Raw genomic sequence first — 14776 nt, forward strand, 5'->3', positions numbered from 1 at the left:
AGACTGCTTCCCCACAACAAAGAGAAATGATGGATCAGGCAGCTGCTCAGTTAGCTCAGGACAATTGTGAATTAGCCTGCTGTTTTATTCAGAAGACTGCAGTAGAAAAAGCAGGCCCTGAGATGGACAAGAGATTAGCAACTGTAAGTGGTTAGCATTTGCCTTTTATGTGTTTTTTTTCTTTCTGTTTAAGAAAGTGCTTCATAACAAGAACTTCAGTGACTTTTTTTTATTTGCAGGAATTTGAGCTGAGAAAACATGCTAGGCAAGAAGGGCGCAGGTACTGCGATCCTGTTGTGTTAACATACCAAGCTGAGCGGATGCCAGAGCAAATCCGGCTGAAAGTGAGAATTGGGTGCTTTTCTCTCCCTGCTCCATTTTTGTTTTCTTTCTTTTCTGGTTGTGTAAGCTCCTCACCGGGACTAGGACAGTGGGGTTAAATGTTTCAGAGAAAGCGTCTCACCTCAGTGTAGCATTTCACTTAAAGGCACCCTGTGGAGAAGGTATAGATGTAGCTTCAATGTGCCCCACCCCCTACAGCAGCACCGTAGAGTTCATATGCTTGTTAGTTTTGATGTTTCCCAACTTGGTCTTCCTTTCTGATACTTGTGTTTTTATTGTTAGTTGTTTATTGGGACAAGAAGATGGTCATTTTTACCAGTTCCATTGGAGAATTGCACTGGTATGGTCCTATTTGAGGCATTTTCCAGTGGAAAAGTTCTTAATTTATAGATGAGAGTGACTGACAGGATTCAGGGAAATGTGAAACACTGTGTTTGTGTGCAACCCACATGCATATTCAGTCATGCTGTTACACACTGTACTGATGCTTGTGTCCCTTCTCAGAACCCCTTTGCTTCCTTCCATGCAAACTTTACATTTTCAAAAAAAATTTCCTTTGATTGTGAAGAGGATCCTGTCAAAATAGGTTTTCTTTTTCCAAGGTTGGTGGTGTGGATCCAAAGCAGCTGGCTGTTTATGAAGAATTTGCACGCAATGTACCTGGCTTCTTGCCCACGAATGATTTAAGTCAGCCCACAGGATTTTTAGCTCAGCCCATGAAGGTAAATACTTTCTTTGGATTGAATTGAGTTTTACCGTTTAATTTGAATATTTTGTCAGTTACTCTGTTACTTGCTTCCTGGGAGCTTAAGTTAAAGGGGAAAAAATTACCCACAGTTTTTGTCAGCATGGCATACAGGGGAATTTTTTTTTATATCCGTGAGGTTTATTTAACTTTTATGTTTGTCCCAATTAGAGGAATTTACATGGCTTCCCTGTTTTTGTTTTTGTTTTCTTGGTAGAAAGATTTCCTAAAAATTTGAAACAATTATTTACAGAAAAGTTGAAATTGTAAGGCGAAATATTTTGCCACTGAATCATTTGAACATAAGCGGCTGACCGTGATGTCCCAGTCACTTTAGAGTCTTTCGTTCTATTTTTCCTACAGAGACATTCTCTTATGTCACTATAGTACAAACATTGAGATCAGGAATTCAACACTGATATGTTAATACCATCTCATCCTTAGACCTCGTTCAGGTTTTACTAAGTGTCCCAATAATATCTTTTCATAGTAAAAGGACTTGTTTCAGTTCTCACATTTCATTTAGTTGTCATATTTTTAAAATTTCCCTCAGGTCAGTCTCGTATAGTGCCTCATTTTTTATTTTTTTCTTTCTTTCTTTTTTTTACCTTGATACTTTTGCAGAGTATAAGCCAGTTATTTTCTAGAATGGGCTAATTTGGGTTTGTCCGAAATGTTCTCATGAATAGATTCAGGTTAGTATATCTTTGATAGGAATATCTTAGAAATGATGCTGTGTTCTTACTTCGTTCCTATCAGGCTTTGACAATTGGACTGAGTACTATGTTTTCCATGGCCATAGGCTGTAGAGAGATTATTAGATGCCACAAGTGATGCTGTCCTCCGCCTATTCCATTATTTATCATGTTCTCTTTGATCACTTGATTGTGTTGGTTTCCACTATTAAATGAAATACCCCTCTACCCATGCCTACCTTGCAGTATCCTATCAAATGGCATAGTTCAGAAAGGGGAATGGAAGAGCCTTTCCATATTTTGATGAAAAAATAAGGGGAGGAAACATAGCAACAGACTTTTTCAATTTTTACATGTACCAGTGGAAAAAATCTTTACAATTTTTGCTTCTCTTTTTATTGGTTGTTTCCTTCTCTAAAACAGCAAGCTTGGGCAACAGATGATGTAGCTCAAATTTATGATAAGTGCATTACGGAACTGGAGCAGCACCTACATGCCATCCCACCAACTTTGGCCATGAATCCTCAAGCTCAGGCCCTTAGAAGTCTTTTGGAGGTTGTAGTATTATCTCGAAATTCTCGGGATGCCATAGCTGCTCTTGGATTGCTCCAGAAGGTTAGTTCTTAAACTGTTACTTTTAGAAGAAACTAGGTTTGTAAACAACAGTGACCTGTGCTATCATCTATTAAATTATGTTTAAGATTTTAAAAATTAATATAAAGCAGGTTCAGTACTGTAATAAGCAGGTGATTTTACTCCAGAGTAGAATATAGTCATGGTAGTTAGAAATGATAAAGTGAGAAAAAATTTTTTTCTATTAAGGTAAGATTCTCTGGGAATATGATTAAGAAACTTTAAAAAGAGCCCTTCAGATTTTGAGCGACAGGTTAATCCAAGTACTTGGTTAATGAGGTGCGGGGTAGGTGGATTTTGACTGAGGGACAGTGGAGCCGTTTATGACAGTGAAGAACGTAGAGTGAGCATAAACTAGATAGAACTTAGAGAGTGTGTGTGTTAGGTAAATAAAAAGAGTTTGGGTGAGTGGAGAGTAACTCAAGGCCTTAGAAGTTTGCATTAAGATTTGTTTTTTGTCTTTGATAGTTGGGCCGAGTTCTATATTTTCCATGGTTCTGAACACTTTTTTCTTCCACAGGCTGTAGAGGGCTTACTAGATGCCACAAGTGGTGCTGATGCTGACCTACTGCTGCGCTACAGGGAATGCCACCTCTTGGTCTTAAAAGCTCTTCAAGATGGCCGGGCATATGGATCTCCGTGGTGTAACAAACAGATCACAAGGTCATTTGCCATCTTAGAATAAAAATACTTACTGGACTGCCTTCTGACATACACGGCCCTATTTAGGTCTGGAGGTTTCCCTTTTTTCTGGAAGATGAATGGGACATTTAAAATTCCTAATTGTTGAATGGTTGTCTTTTCCCTCTGGTACTCATGACGAATACAGAAAATCCATACCTTGCTTTGGGGAGTAAATTGTAGATCATTGGTTTAAAAAGGCTTCACAGATTTTATAGCAGTGGTGTTCATATATAAACATTTTAATGTCTTTTTTTAATTAAAAAAATTTTTAACATTTTAATGTCAAATGAAATGTTCTTGTCTAGGCTTTGAGGGCAAAGCTTGAGTTTTAAGACTGGGCTGTCCTTCATTACTCGCTATTTTGAATCTTGGATATTGATTTGCAGTTGCTTCTCAAGACATCCTTAATTTGGAATGAATTACCATTGACTAAAACGGGCTCTTTATTTTACTTGATACAGTATGGATAAGCCTATCTGAATAAAGAAACACTAGGTGCCTAATTGTCTTTTTCTAGGTGCCTAATTGAATGTCGGGATGAATATAAATATAATGTGGAGGCAGTGGAGTTGTTAATTCGCAATCATTTGGTTAATATGCAGCAGTATGATCTTCACCTGGCTCAGGTATGGAAGGGGTTTACTTAAACAGGAAAAGGGACTCTGGAAGTTGGGAAATGTTTGCTATAACCGTTGTCTTTTTTATATTGTGCTTTCTGTGTTGGCAGTCAATGGAGAATGGTTTAAACTACATGGCTGTGGCATTTGCTATGCAATTGGTAAAAATCCTGCTGGTGGATGAAAGGAGTGTTGCCCATATTACTGAGGCAGATCTGTTCCACACCATTGAAACCCTCATGAGAATTAATGCTCACTCCAGAGGCAATGCTCCAGAAGGGTGAGGATGAAAATGCTTGGGATTCATGTGTATACTGCAGTCTAAGAGCTTTAGAAATGAATGTGCAGACTTACTAACATTACCTGTTATAACTGCTTTACCTACAGCATATGGGAAGCTTTAGTGAGACCTAATAACTGTCCCCTGAAGTATGAAAGCTTAACTAACAGCTGAGTCTTCTTGCTGTAGAGCAGTAGATATAGTATTAGACTTGATGTCAGTCATCTGTTTAATCCCTGGCTCTGCCACTTAAAATCCCTGATTTTCAGCAAGTTGATATACCTCTGTAAGCCTGTTTCTTATATAAAGTGGAACTAATATCAAAGAACTGTTGAGAATTAAATAACAAAAACAATGGCATATAGTATAGGCGTGCAGTGAATACTTGTTTACTGTAAACATCAGCTCCATTGCAATGGGCACCATTTTTTGGCCAAAAAGTGGCTTAACTGAGGTCAGTCATTTGCATATTATGTCCTCATGAATAAACCAGATATTAAGAGACAAAGGATAGTTTTGTTTAAATATGGAAATGGTAAAGTGATCATCAATCTTGTGGTTTCTAATAAGCAAATTGTCCAGTTGTATTGTCTGAAATCACACCATGAGTAGACTGATTTTCACTCTGGATTTATTGTACTAGATTGCCCCAGCTGATGGAAGTAGTGCGATCCAACTATGAAGCAATGATTGATCGTGCTCATGGAGGCCCTAACTTTATGATGCATTCTGGGATCTCTCAAGCCTCAGAGTACGATGATCCTCCAGGCCTGAGGGAGAAGGCAGAGTATCTTCTGAGGGAATGGGTGAATCTCTACCATTCAGCAGCAGCTGGCCGTGACAGTACCAAAGCTTTCTCTGCGTTTGTTGGACAGGTAGAGCTTTTGGAAAGAAAGGTGCTTTTTATTCAACATAAGTAGGGTGTGATTCCTCCAATATTAAAGTTCAGTATTATGTACCTGTGGTCAGTTACCTCCATACTCATGTAAACCAAAAATGTCATCATCATTACCCTGTTAAATTGATACAGCTTATTTGCTTCCTCATCATTGGTCACTAAGCAGTAAAGCCAATATTCCTCGTCATCCCCCTTTAGTTCTAGTTTTCCTATTTCAATTGTCACAGCCTCAAAATAAAATGGGTCAGATAATGAAGAATGAAATTGCCAGGTATCTATAGTAATTTCACCATCTTGATAATAGCATTGATGGGATTATGGGCTAATAAGTAAAGTTCTAATAGCCCATGTTTAAAAAATAAACACAACAAAACAAAAAACTTAAATATTTAAATGGTAGAGCTTTTTATTGTATTTTCTAAATTAAGTAGCTTATCTACTTAAAACTGATTAACATGTTCTTTTTGGGAAATAGTTTCCAGTATTTATTTTCATTCAATTTGAACTTTGAGTTAAAGTGTTAGGAAACAAGTCTCCTGCTGAAAATCTAGGTTTGGCAGGAATATCTCTGAACAGGATAAATAGAAAACAACGTAGAAAGAGACTCATGGTGCCATTTAGCGTTCTGTTTTGAGCGTCACTGGCTGCGCCCATCCACTAAGGGATTCAGATCTAGTAGTCAGTGTGTGCTGATCATACTTGGCTGACAGAGTGGTGCTTTTCCTGAACTGCGCTTAGAATTCCTTTATTGGGTCTGTTGTAATGTTTGTTCAGGGAGAGATATCTGCTTATTTCTGTAGATTTACCATTATATTTCTTCAAACAGACCCAAAGCTCTAGGTGTGCACCAAAGAAAATTATAAATTAAATCTGTTATAAAATAAATGACAATTGAATGTGGTGGAAGAGCTGATTTGAATTTTAGAAGTTGTTAGAAATTGGATTTACTTTTCAAGATGAATGTTACTTAGTAAATCATACTAAGTTTCTCCCCTAAAGAATACAGGGAATTATAAAACATAACTATTGAAAAGCTGTTAATGCATGTTTATAGTTTGATTTGGATGGAAGAATTTTGAGTCAATTGGTTTTGTGATCATCGGTATTTCATGGGTATGGATGTGGCAGCTGTCTCAGCTCTTCCTGCTGGCTTATTAATTCTCATTTCTTCTCTCCAGTTGAAAGATAATGTATTACACTTTTCTCTTTTGCATCTTTGGAGAATTCTTTCTTTCCTCCTCGTGCTCCATCTTGATCACAGAAGTTGGTCCTCGTTTCCTCTCCCCTGTTAATTTTTCAGATTTCAATGTACTGGAAGTCCCTTTGCTGGCCTCTGTCTTGGCTAGGTTACAAGCCAATTGTCAATTCAGCTGTTTTATTGCTTATTAAGGGACATTAAATTAAGTTTCCAAGATAATCCTGGGCTAAGTTTCATCCTGGGCTTGGTTTCTTTGTTTAGTAAGCACTGACTCCCTCCTTCTGCAGCCTTAATGTTCGTTACCATGTCTTTTCCTTTTGTACTAGCCAAATAATTTCTCTGCTCTGCTTCACTTCAGATCATATGTCATAAAATTTGTACTTTATCCTTTTTACAAAAATAAACTTGCCCATTCCACTTTATTTTTACTTAATTTACATTAAAATAGTTGGTAATGATCTATGGGTATTTTCATTGGGTATCTACTTATACAGTATTACCTGATTTTCCTGGCACAGCTAGTTGGAGTTTCAAAAACTTGGGTATTGGTTAAGTAAGTTGGAAGAAATTATCTTAAATTCTGTGAGAAAGTAAAATAATTTAATCTCCTCCTTGGGGGAAATACACCTTGGACAAAATGTCTTAATATGACTTTGAATTACTAAAAGTTGGTTTGATTTGCATAATTTTCCATATTATTTGGCTGCGGACTGTTCAAAATTGCAGTATTGTTACCTCTTTCTCAATTTCCATCTTCTCCGTTTTCCGTTAAACTTAAAACTAAAGGAATTCTGTCATGGTTCTTTAACGGACAAGTCATTTTCATGACAGCTTTTTTACAAAGTAAAAATTGGAAATATGACAGGAATAAATGAGAGAATATTTCTTAAACATGAAAAAGTTTATCTGTATATTATCTCATTGTGTCTTTATATATTTTTGTTCTCTTGGTAGATGCACCAGCAAGGAATCCTGAAGACTGATGACCTCATAACAAGGTTCTTTCGTCTGTGTACTGAAATGTGTGTTGAAATCAGTTACCGTGCTCAGGCAGAGCAGCAGCACAATCCTGCTGCTAATCCCACCATGATCCGAGCCAAGTGCTATCACAACTTGGATGCCTTTGTCCGACTCATTGCATTGCTAGTGAAGCACTCAGGGGAGGCCACCAACACTGTCACAAAGATTAATCTGCTGAACAAGGTCTGACATCCTTCCTTGCCTCAGTCTTGGTGCACTGCACCAGTGTTTCTAAACTGTAAGGCCCCTACCCAACCCCTCTCCCAAAAGATCTTGTTAACACCCCCCTTGCTGTATTGAAATTAAATTCATAGATAATATATAAACATAATCACCAAATTTTAGAAGAGTATGATGCCTTAACTAAAAGACCCAACCCCACAGTACAATGCATTTTAGCACGTTAATGTTTGGTGTTGACTCTGCTAGAAGATACTTGCCCTTATACACAGAATCACTGTATGGGATGGCTAGATATGTTCACTAATAAGAGATTGGCAACTCAAACGCCATGAGTGACATTACAGTCTTTGTCTTGATTTTTCTGCAAAGGAACAAAGTACAGTTTTCTTTTGATTTATACAGTGGAATTCTTGGAAATTTAAATACTAAAATAGTGCAAAAGTGAACTTCGAGTTTGGTCTTGAGTAATTACAAGTAGGTTATCACATTCCTCACAGTTAAATGGGAAAATCAAGTGGAATACAAGACAGTTCTTTGTATGAGACATTTCTGCAGCCTAACAGCTTCCCTGGCCCCCCATCTATTAAATGACAAGAGAAGTATAAACTGTTCTCTTCTTGACAACTTCATGTCAAAAAATTGACCAGAAAAGTCAGGTCATCAGGTAGTATTAACATGGTAAAATATGATGTGCCATGTTGATTTCTAGAGCTTAGTAAAACCACTGGGCTTCTGTGGAGCATATACATGTCTGGTTGAAGGATATTGAAATTCAAAGAAAACACACAAAACTGCAGATGAAATCTGTATGGGCTCCTTTGGCTGTCAGCATATAATTTTGTATTCAAATGGTATATATCCTTTCCTGTAAAGTGGAGCTTAAGAATGCAGGGTAAAAAAGCATGACGAGAGTGGTAAGTGAATTATCTTCGTGATTTACAAGCTGTAATCTGTGTGCTCCATAGGTCCTTGGTATAGTAGTGGGCGTTCTCCTACAGGACCATGACGTTCGGCAAAGTGAGTTTCAGCAGCTTCCCTACCATCGAATTTTTATCATGCTGCTCTTGGAACTCAATGCTCCTGAGCATGTATTGGAAACCATTAATTTCCAGACACTTACAGCTTTCTGGTAAGTAGTTTTGAATTTAATAGATTTTCCGATAAAGATTGCTGTTTTAATGTAGCAAAATTTGAGAAGTAGAACTCTTATGGATTTTAGGCATATTTATTCATAACATAGCTTGCATGTTGTCTACTTACTTATATTCATGTGTTCACTATATTTGTTATACTTTGCTCCTGATAAAGGTTTTCTTCTTTCAGCAATACATTCCACATCTTGAGGCCTACCAAAGCTCCTGGCTTTGTGTATGCCTGGCTTGAACTGATCTCCCATCGGATATTTATTGCAAGAATGCTGGCACATACGCCACAGCAGAAGGTGTGGCTGCAGTTTATCTCCTACAGATGAAGACTGTAACTACCTGGGGCTTCTTAGCACTATTAGTCACTTAATAGTAATTATACTTCTTCCAGGCTTAGTTGGGAATTCTTCCATTGAACATGGAGTCAAGTCATGGAGAGAGGCTTAACAAGTACTTGACTGCCTCTCCTCTGCCTGATCCATTCCTCAGTGATTAGGGTATTGCTTCTCCAAGTCTGTTGTGTGCCGCCTATGTCAGTCTCTTAAGGGCTTTTTTAAAAAAGTTGAAAGCTTGGCTCACCTCTGTAGACATCTATGTAAAACTCTGGGTAATGGAGCTCTGGAACCTCCAGCTTTACAGTTTCCCACTCTGAATGCTACAGGCTCTCACACTCAAGGTTGAGGAACACTGGTCACTGTACTTGAAATTAGGACCAAGTTCTAGTAAAGAGTAATTAGTGTAATTAAGAACAAGCACAGTTAACATGACAAGTTTTTCTCCTATCTATCTTGCAACTAAATGACTACTGTAGAAAATACCCTTAATTGGCCCTTTCAGATCAGAAGAAAATGTGACTACTACGTGTTTTGCAAAAAAGAAAGTGAAATAATCCTTAAATGGAATTAGTTTTGTTTGGTGGAGAAGTGCATCGTAGGAGGAGCAACACAATGTATTGAATAAAATTACCCAAGAATGAACATAATTATTATAATTCGGGGGTGGTTAGCAGGCTGGAGCTGAGGAGCTGTGAGTGGGAAAAGATAGGGTTGAGACCCAGGACTTAATTAAAACAAGGAATTAAGAAAACAGACCTAGTTGCCAGTTTCTTAGTAGGCTAAGTGTTTCGTGTCTGTCTGAAATTTCCTTATTTCCCCCCCTCCTGTTCTTTAAATTTTGGTACAGGCACAAGGACCTGTATGTCTTGGAATTTCTGGAGCAAGTTTGTTTCAAATATCATTTCCCACTATCTCCATAATTATGTGTGTTCCCTTTTAATGCCAGTGAGTCTTTGAGAGGTACTATGTCAGTATTCTCTAGTTATATTTATGAAGTCACAATGTAGCTGCTTGTGTAACTTTTTTGGTGGCAGAATAGCAGCTGAGTATGACTCATGTACATTTCTTTCTTTCAGGGATGGCCTATGTATGCACAGCTACTGATTGATTTATTCAGATATTTAGCACCTTTCCTTAGAAATGTGGAACTCACCAAACCTATGCAAATCCTCTACAAGGTAATTAATTTGGAGTTATATATAAAAATAATTAAAACTGAAACACTTAAAAAAATACTACTTTCAACTGAGAATATGAGGCTAATACCTGTCTTGTTATTAAGCTTTTGAAGCATAACATATTTAGAAAAGTACAAAAATGAAACCTACTTGCATAACCAGCACTCGATCATAGGGTATTCATATGTTCAACTTCAGTAGATATTACCAGTCGTAACAAAATGTAATACCAGTTAATTCTTCTAGCAGCACTTTAGTTACTATTTTTTCACATCCTTTTCATACCTGGTATTGTCTGTTTTTCATTTTAGCCCCTTTTGGGCCATTGTACACAGTAGGATCTCATTGTGGATTTAATTTGCATTTCCTTGATTTCTTAATGAGGTTTTTATGTGTAGATTGGCCATTTGGATATTCTCCATTTGTGATGTTCCTATTCCTGTTTTATGCTCATATTTCTGTTTGGGTTATCTGCATTTTTCTTAGTTTTGATAGGAATTCTTTACACTCTGAATGAAAGCCATTTGTTGATACATTTTTAAACATCTCACTCTTGTGGCTTGTCTTTTCACTTCACTCTATTGAGGAAAGGATGTTTTAAATTTAACATCAAAATTATCAATTTTTTTACTCTTATTAAATGCTTTTTGTGTTTTGTGTAAAAAATTGGCCAGTCCCAAGTTGCATTCTGTTTTGTGAGCGCCCTGCCCCTGCCCAAGAGGCCATATACTTATGGCTTTCACATTTAGGTCTGTGATCTATCTAAAACTGGTTTTTATGAATGGTGGGATACGTTTTCTCCCCCTTTCTTATACCCCTGTCCCCCAACCACAATACATATATAAGGCTTTTCATCCCCATTTGTTAAGTCCTTCATTTTCTATTGAATTGATTTGGCACCTGAGTTAAAATAATTGACTACATATTTATGGATAACTCTCTAGTTGATCTATACTTAGGCCAGTACAAGTTCTCTCCAGCTTTGCTCTCTTTTAACATTGTTTTGGCTGTTCTGTACCATTTGCATTTCCCTAAAAGCTTTGCAGTGAGCTTCACCTCTAAAAACATGCTGGAATTTATATTGAGATTGTACTGAATCTGTAGATCAATTTGGAGAGAACAGACATCTTAATATTGAGTGTTTCAATCCATAAACATGTATATGTCCATTGAGTTAGGCTTTTACTCTGCAGTGCTTGTAGTTTTTAGCATAAAGGTGTTGATCATCTTTCCTTAAACTTAGTCCTCCATATGTGATGGTTTTTCTGAAGTTATAAAAGATAATCTTTTAAGATTTTTCATTTATTTGTTGGTGGCATATAGAAATAAAATTTATTTTGTATATTTGCCTTGTCTCTAGCCACCTTCCTAAATTTACATTTTCTGAGAGTTTATCTGTATATTTGGCAGGGAGGAGTATATTCTATATACACAATCATTTCGAACCTGTAACTAGTTTTTTTTTTTTTGCTTTTCTTTCCTTATTGCACTGGCCGGTAACTCCAGGACTTTGGGGAATAGAAGATAGTGATAATAGCATGCTTGTTTCAGTAATGATCTTGGGGAAAGCTTTCAGTATTCACCACTAAGTGTAATGTTTTTTAAAATCTATAGTTATCTAATCAGATAATGATTAAGGAAATGCCTTTCTAGTCATAATTTGCTGAGACTTTCTAAATCATTAAATGGGTATTTTATTGAATGTTTTCTGTTAATGTTGTAAATCGATTAATTTTTAAATGCTTAAACCACCACTGCATTCCAGGACCATCTGGTCAGGATATAGGACTGATTTATATTTCTAATATTTAGGATTTTTGAATAATTTTCATACCAAGTTTTGGTATCAGTGGTATGCAGAGTTAGAAAATATTCTATTTTTGTACGATTGTGAAAATGGTGTTAATATTTTCTTAAATATTTGTAAAGATTTGCCAATAAAGCCATTGAGGCCTGGAGTTTCTTTGTGGGAAGGGTTTTAACAATATGTTTAACTTCTTTGTTATAACGGACTATTCAGATTTTCTTTTTTTGTTGTTTGGGTTTGGTAAATTGTATGTTTCAATTTGTATATTTTATCTGAATTGTCAAATTTACTAGCATAAAATTGTTTAATAGTCTCGAACTATTTTTCATGCCTGTAGGATCTGTAGTGATGGTCCTTTTTCATTCCTGATATTGGCATTGTATTTTCCCTGTCAGTCGTGGCAGGGTTTATCAGTATTATTAACCTTTTCAAAGAACCAACTTACAACTTTGATTGCTTCCCACCCACACACACTTCAGTACTTATTTTTTTAAAATTGATTTTTGCTCTTCTTTCTTTGGTTTTCATTAGCTGTTACATTTCCAATTTCTGAAGAAAAAAGCTTATTTCATTTTTATTTTTTGTTTTTGTCTAACGTATTCTAGCTTATGTATTTAAGGTTATAAACTCATACCTAGTTTTTTTCTGATTTGCAGATGTAAATATTTTGATAAATCTCTTGTGATTTTATTGTTAGTTGTGGTTAAAGCCTGCAGCTGTTATTGAAGTACACTTTTTGCCTTTTTTACTTGCGTTAAAGTCATAATAGTAAAAATATTATTCCTATTTTATTACTTAGTGTGGAATCAGCCAATGTTTTTCTCTTTTTAAAAAAACAGGGCACTTTAAGAGTGCTGCTGGTTCTTTTGCATGATTTCCCTGAGTTCCTTTGTGATTACCATTATGGATTCTGTGATGTGATCCCACCTAACTGTATTCAGCTAAGAAATCTGATCCTGAGTGCCTTCCCAAGAAACATGAGGCTCCCAGACCCCTTTACTCCTAATCTGAAGGTAAAGTTTAAAATAGTTCAAGGAAAAGAAAGTTATGTCTTAATAATATTTTAGTCCTTTCTCTGGTTATGTGGTTTAACCCCGCTTGCCCCAGCATTCAGACTTACAAGTTATTTGTTAGGTAAGGGTGCTCTCTGGGGGAAGCAGTCATGTTATTAAGCCTTCAGGGTGATTTTGTTGCTCAATATTGGTTCCCAGTATTTGTCTAGTTTATTTTCAATTAATTTTGATATTAAATTTTCGCTATATTACAGAACCTCAACCTAGGTGTCAGGCCAGTCATTTGCTAGGTGGCCACAATGGCACAGAATTGCAGAAAAAGGCCTTTGTAATGCCCGTATTTCACAGGTGTTTTGTATGTGTGTGATTGTGTTTTGTTTAAATTCAAGTAAAGGAGGAAAGGGACCACTTAAAAATCATACCTGACATGGGTACTGTAATTCTTATGTATTTTCTATTTTTCTTTCACTTTAATGTTTTTAAAACGAGCAAATATGATATTGTCTTATTCTGCTGGGGCATCTTTTCCAAGCTTAGGTCTCTTGGTGAGTGAGGAATCTCATTATGGACTCTATTTTGAAATCCAAGTCCAGGAAAAAAATGATTAGTGGTGCACGTTAGACACCTCTTCACAAAAGTACCTAAACCTGACTTATTTTAGAGAGAAACCATAAATGAGAGATTACTGTCATTTTGTGTACAAACTCTTTTGACTAAAGATTGATAAAAAGTTGCTCTGTTGTTTAAGAAATTTATAATGTGTAGTTTTAGAAAAATAATTTTACCACTTGCTAGCATAGATACAATTTGCTGTTAGCTCCTACAAATGCTTCTGGTTGTGATTCTTGTATTCGTTTGTGGCAGGTGGATATGTTGAGTGAAATTAACATTGCACCCCGGATTCTCACCAACTTTACTGGAGTGATGCCACCTCAGTTCAAAAAGGATTTGGATTCCTATCTTAAAACTCGATCACCAGTCACTTTTCTATCTGATCTGCGCAGCAACCTACAGGTTAATTGATTTGGCTTAACTCTCAGCTATGTTTTTCATAGAAAGCACTTTTTCATGCAGAGTCCTGTGTGTGTCCTGTTTGGGAGTTAGTCTTTTCAACCTGATCAAAAAATTTTAAAACACACTGTCATTACTAATGGTTGGATGAGATTAACTGGATTATACATTTTTAACTAGTTTGTCTTACTAGTGACACAAAGCTTAGTAACCTTGGACCAGAGAATGCACTGATTTCCTGTAAGAATATACTGTTGATTATCATTTCCTGTCAGTATTCCAAGATTTTTCTAAAGAAATGGTTTGATTTGCTGTATAGAAAATGACTTGAAGTTGTTTTGCCTTTCCAGTCTTTCCGCGCCAAGGAACCACTACTTTTCCCCTCCAAATATTTTTTATACTTGAGATAGTGCTTACTTCGACTTCCTAAGGTTTGCTTTTGTGCTGGTATCTGGTAAAGCTTTGGCTTCTTAAGAGAAATCATGTTTGTTGTTGACACAGCTAGTATCCTTGGGCAGCTGTGTATTAAATAACTTCAACAAACTCAGGAAAATTTCTAAAATTCGTATCATAAAGAACATTGAGAGCAGTCCAGCTTTTCTGTGAAGGCACAAAAAGGATTTAGAGATACTGGTGCCTGAATCAATCCTCTGAGAATAAGTCAGGAGCTTTCTGTTTTGCTCATTTAAGGTATCCAATGAGCCTGGCAATCGCTACAACCTCCAGCTCATCAATGCACTGGTGCTCTATGTGGGGACTCAGGCCATTGCACACATCCACAACAAGGGCAGCACACCTTCAATGAGCACGATCACCCACTCGGCTCACATGGACATATTCCAGAACCTGGCCGTGGACTTGGACACCGAAGGTGAGTGAAGCCAGCTAGTCCCCTGTCAAGTTCTCTGCACGTTTGCCACAGTCCAGTCATAAAAATACGTTAAGCCACAATATAGAAAGAATGTTCTGGCAATGTTTATGGCTCTGACTGA

At 36.7% G+C, this 14776-nt stretch overlaps 1 protein-coding gene across 6 annotated transcripts in view; it reads left to right on the plus strand.

Moving 5' to 3' along the window:
• Positions 1-14776, plus strand: part of CNOT1 (CCR4-NOT transcription complex subunit 1) — a 56521-nt gene that overhangs the window by 38268 nt on the left and 3477 nt on the right. For 3 of the 6 annotated variants that reach the window (XM_019664465.1, XM_019664468.1, XM_019664467.1), the window contains exons 22-36: positions 3-143; positions 240-344; positions 945-1064; positions 2206-2397; positions 2936-3078; positions 3617-3725; positions 3827-3996; positions 4640-4892; positions 7047-7295; positions 8261-8424; positions 8619-8736; positions 9852-9953; positions 12600-12773; positions 13638-13787; positions 14475-14655. In XM_019664465.1, coding sequence (XP_019520010.1) covers positions 3-143; positions 240-344; positions 945-1064; positions 2206-2397; positions 2936-3078; positions 3617-3725; positions 3827-3996; positions 4640-4892; positions 7047-7295; positions 8261-8424; positions 8619-8736; positions 9852-9953; positions 12600-12773; positions 13638-13787; positions 14475-14655 — 2371 coding nt within the window. The remainder of the gene's footprint in view (positions 1-2; positions 144-239; positions 345-944; positions 1065-2205; positions 2398-2935; positions 3079-3616; positions 3726-3826; positions 3997-4639; positions 4893-7046; positions 7296-8260; positions 8425-8618; positions 8737-9851; positions 9954-12599; positions 12774-13637; positions 13788-14474; positions 14656-14776) is intronic. The other 3 variants (XM_019664469.1, XM_019664471.1, XM_019664470.1) reach the window with 1 other exon arrangement.

Source organism: Hipposideros armiger, unplaced genomic scaffold (assembly GCF_001890085.2).
Source record: "Hipposideros armiger isolate ML-2016 unplaced genomic scaffold, ASM189008v1 scaffold_423, whole genome shotgun sequence".
NCBI lineage: Eukaryota > Metazoa > Chordata > Mammalia > Chiroptera > Hipposideridae > Hipposideros > Hipposideros armiger.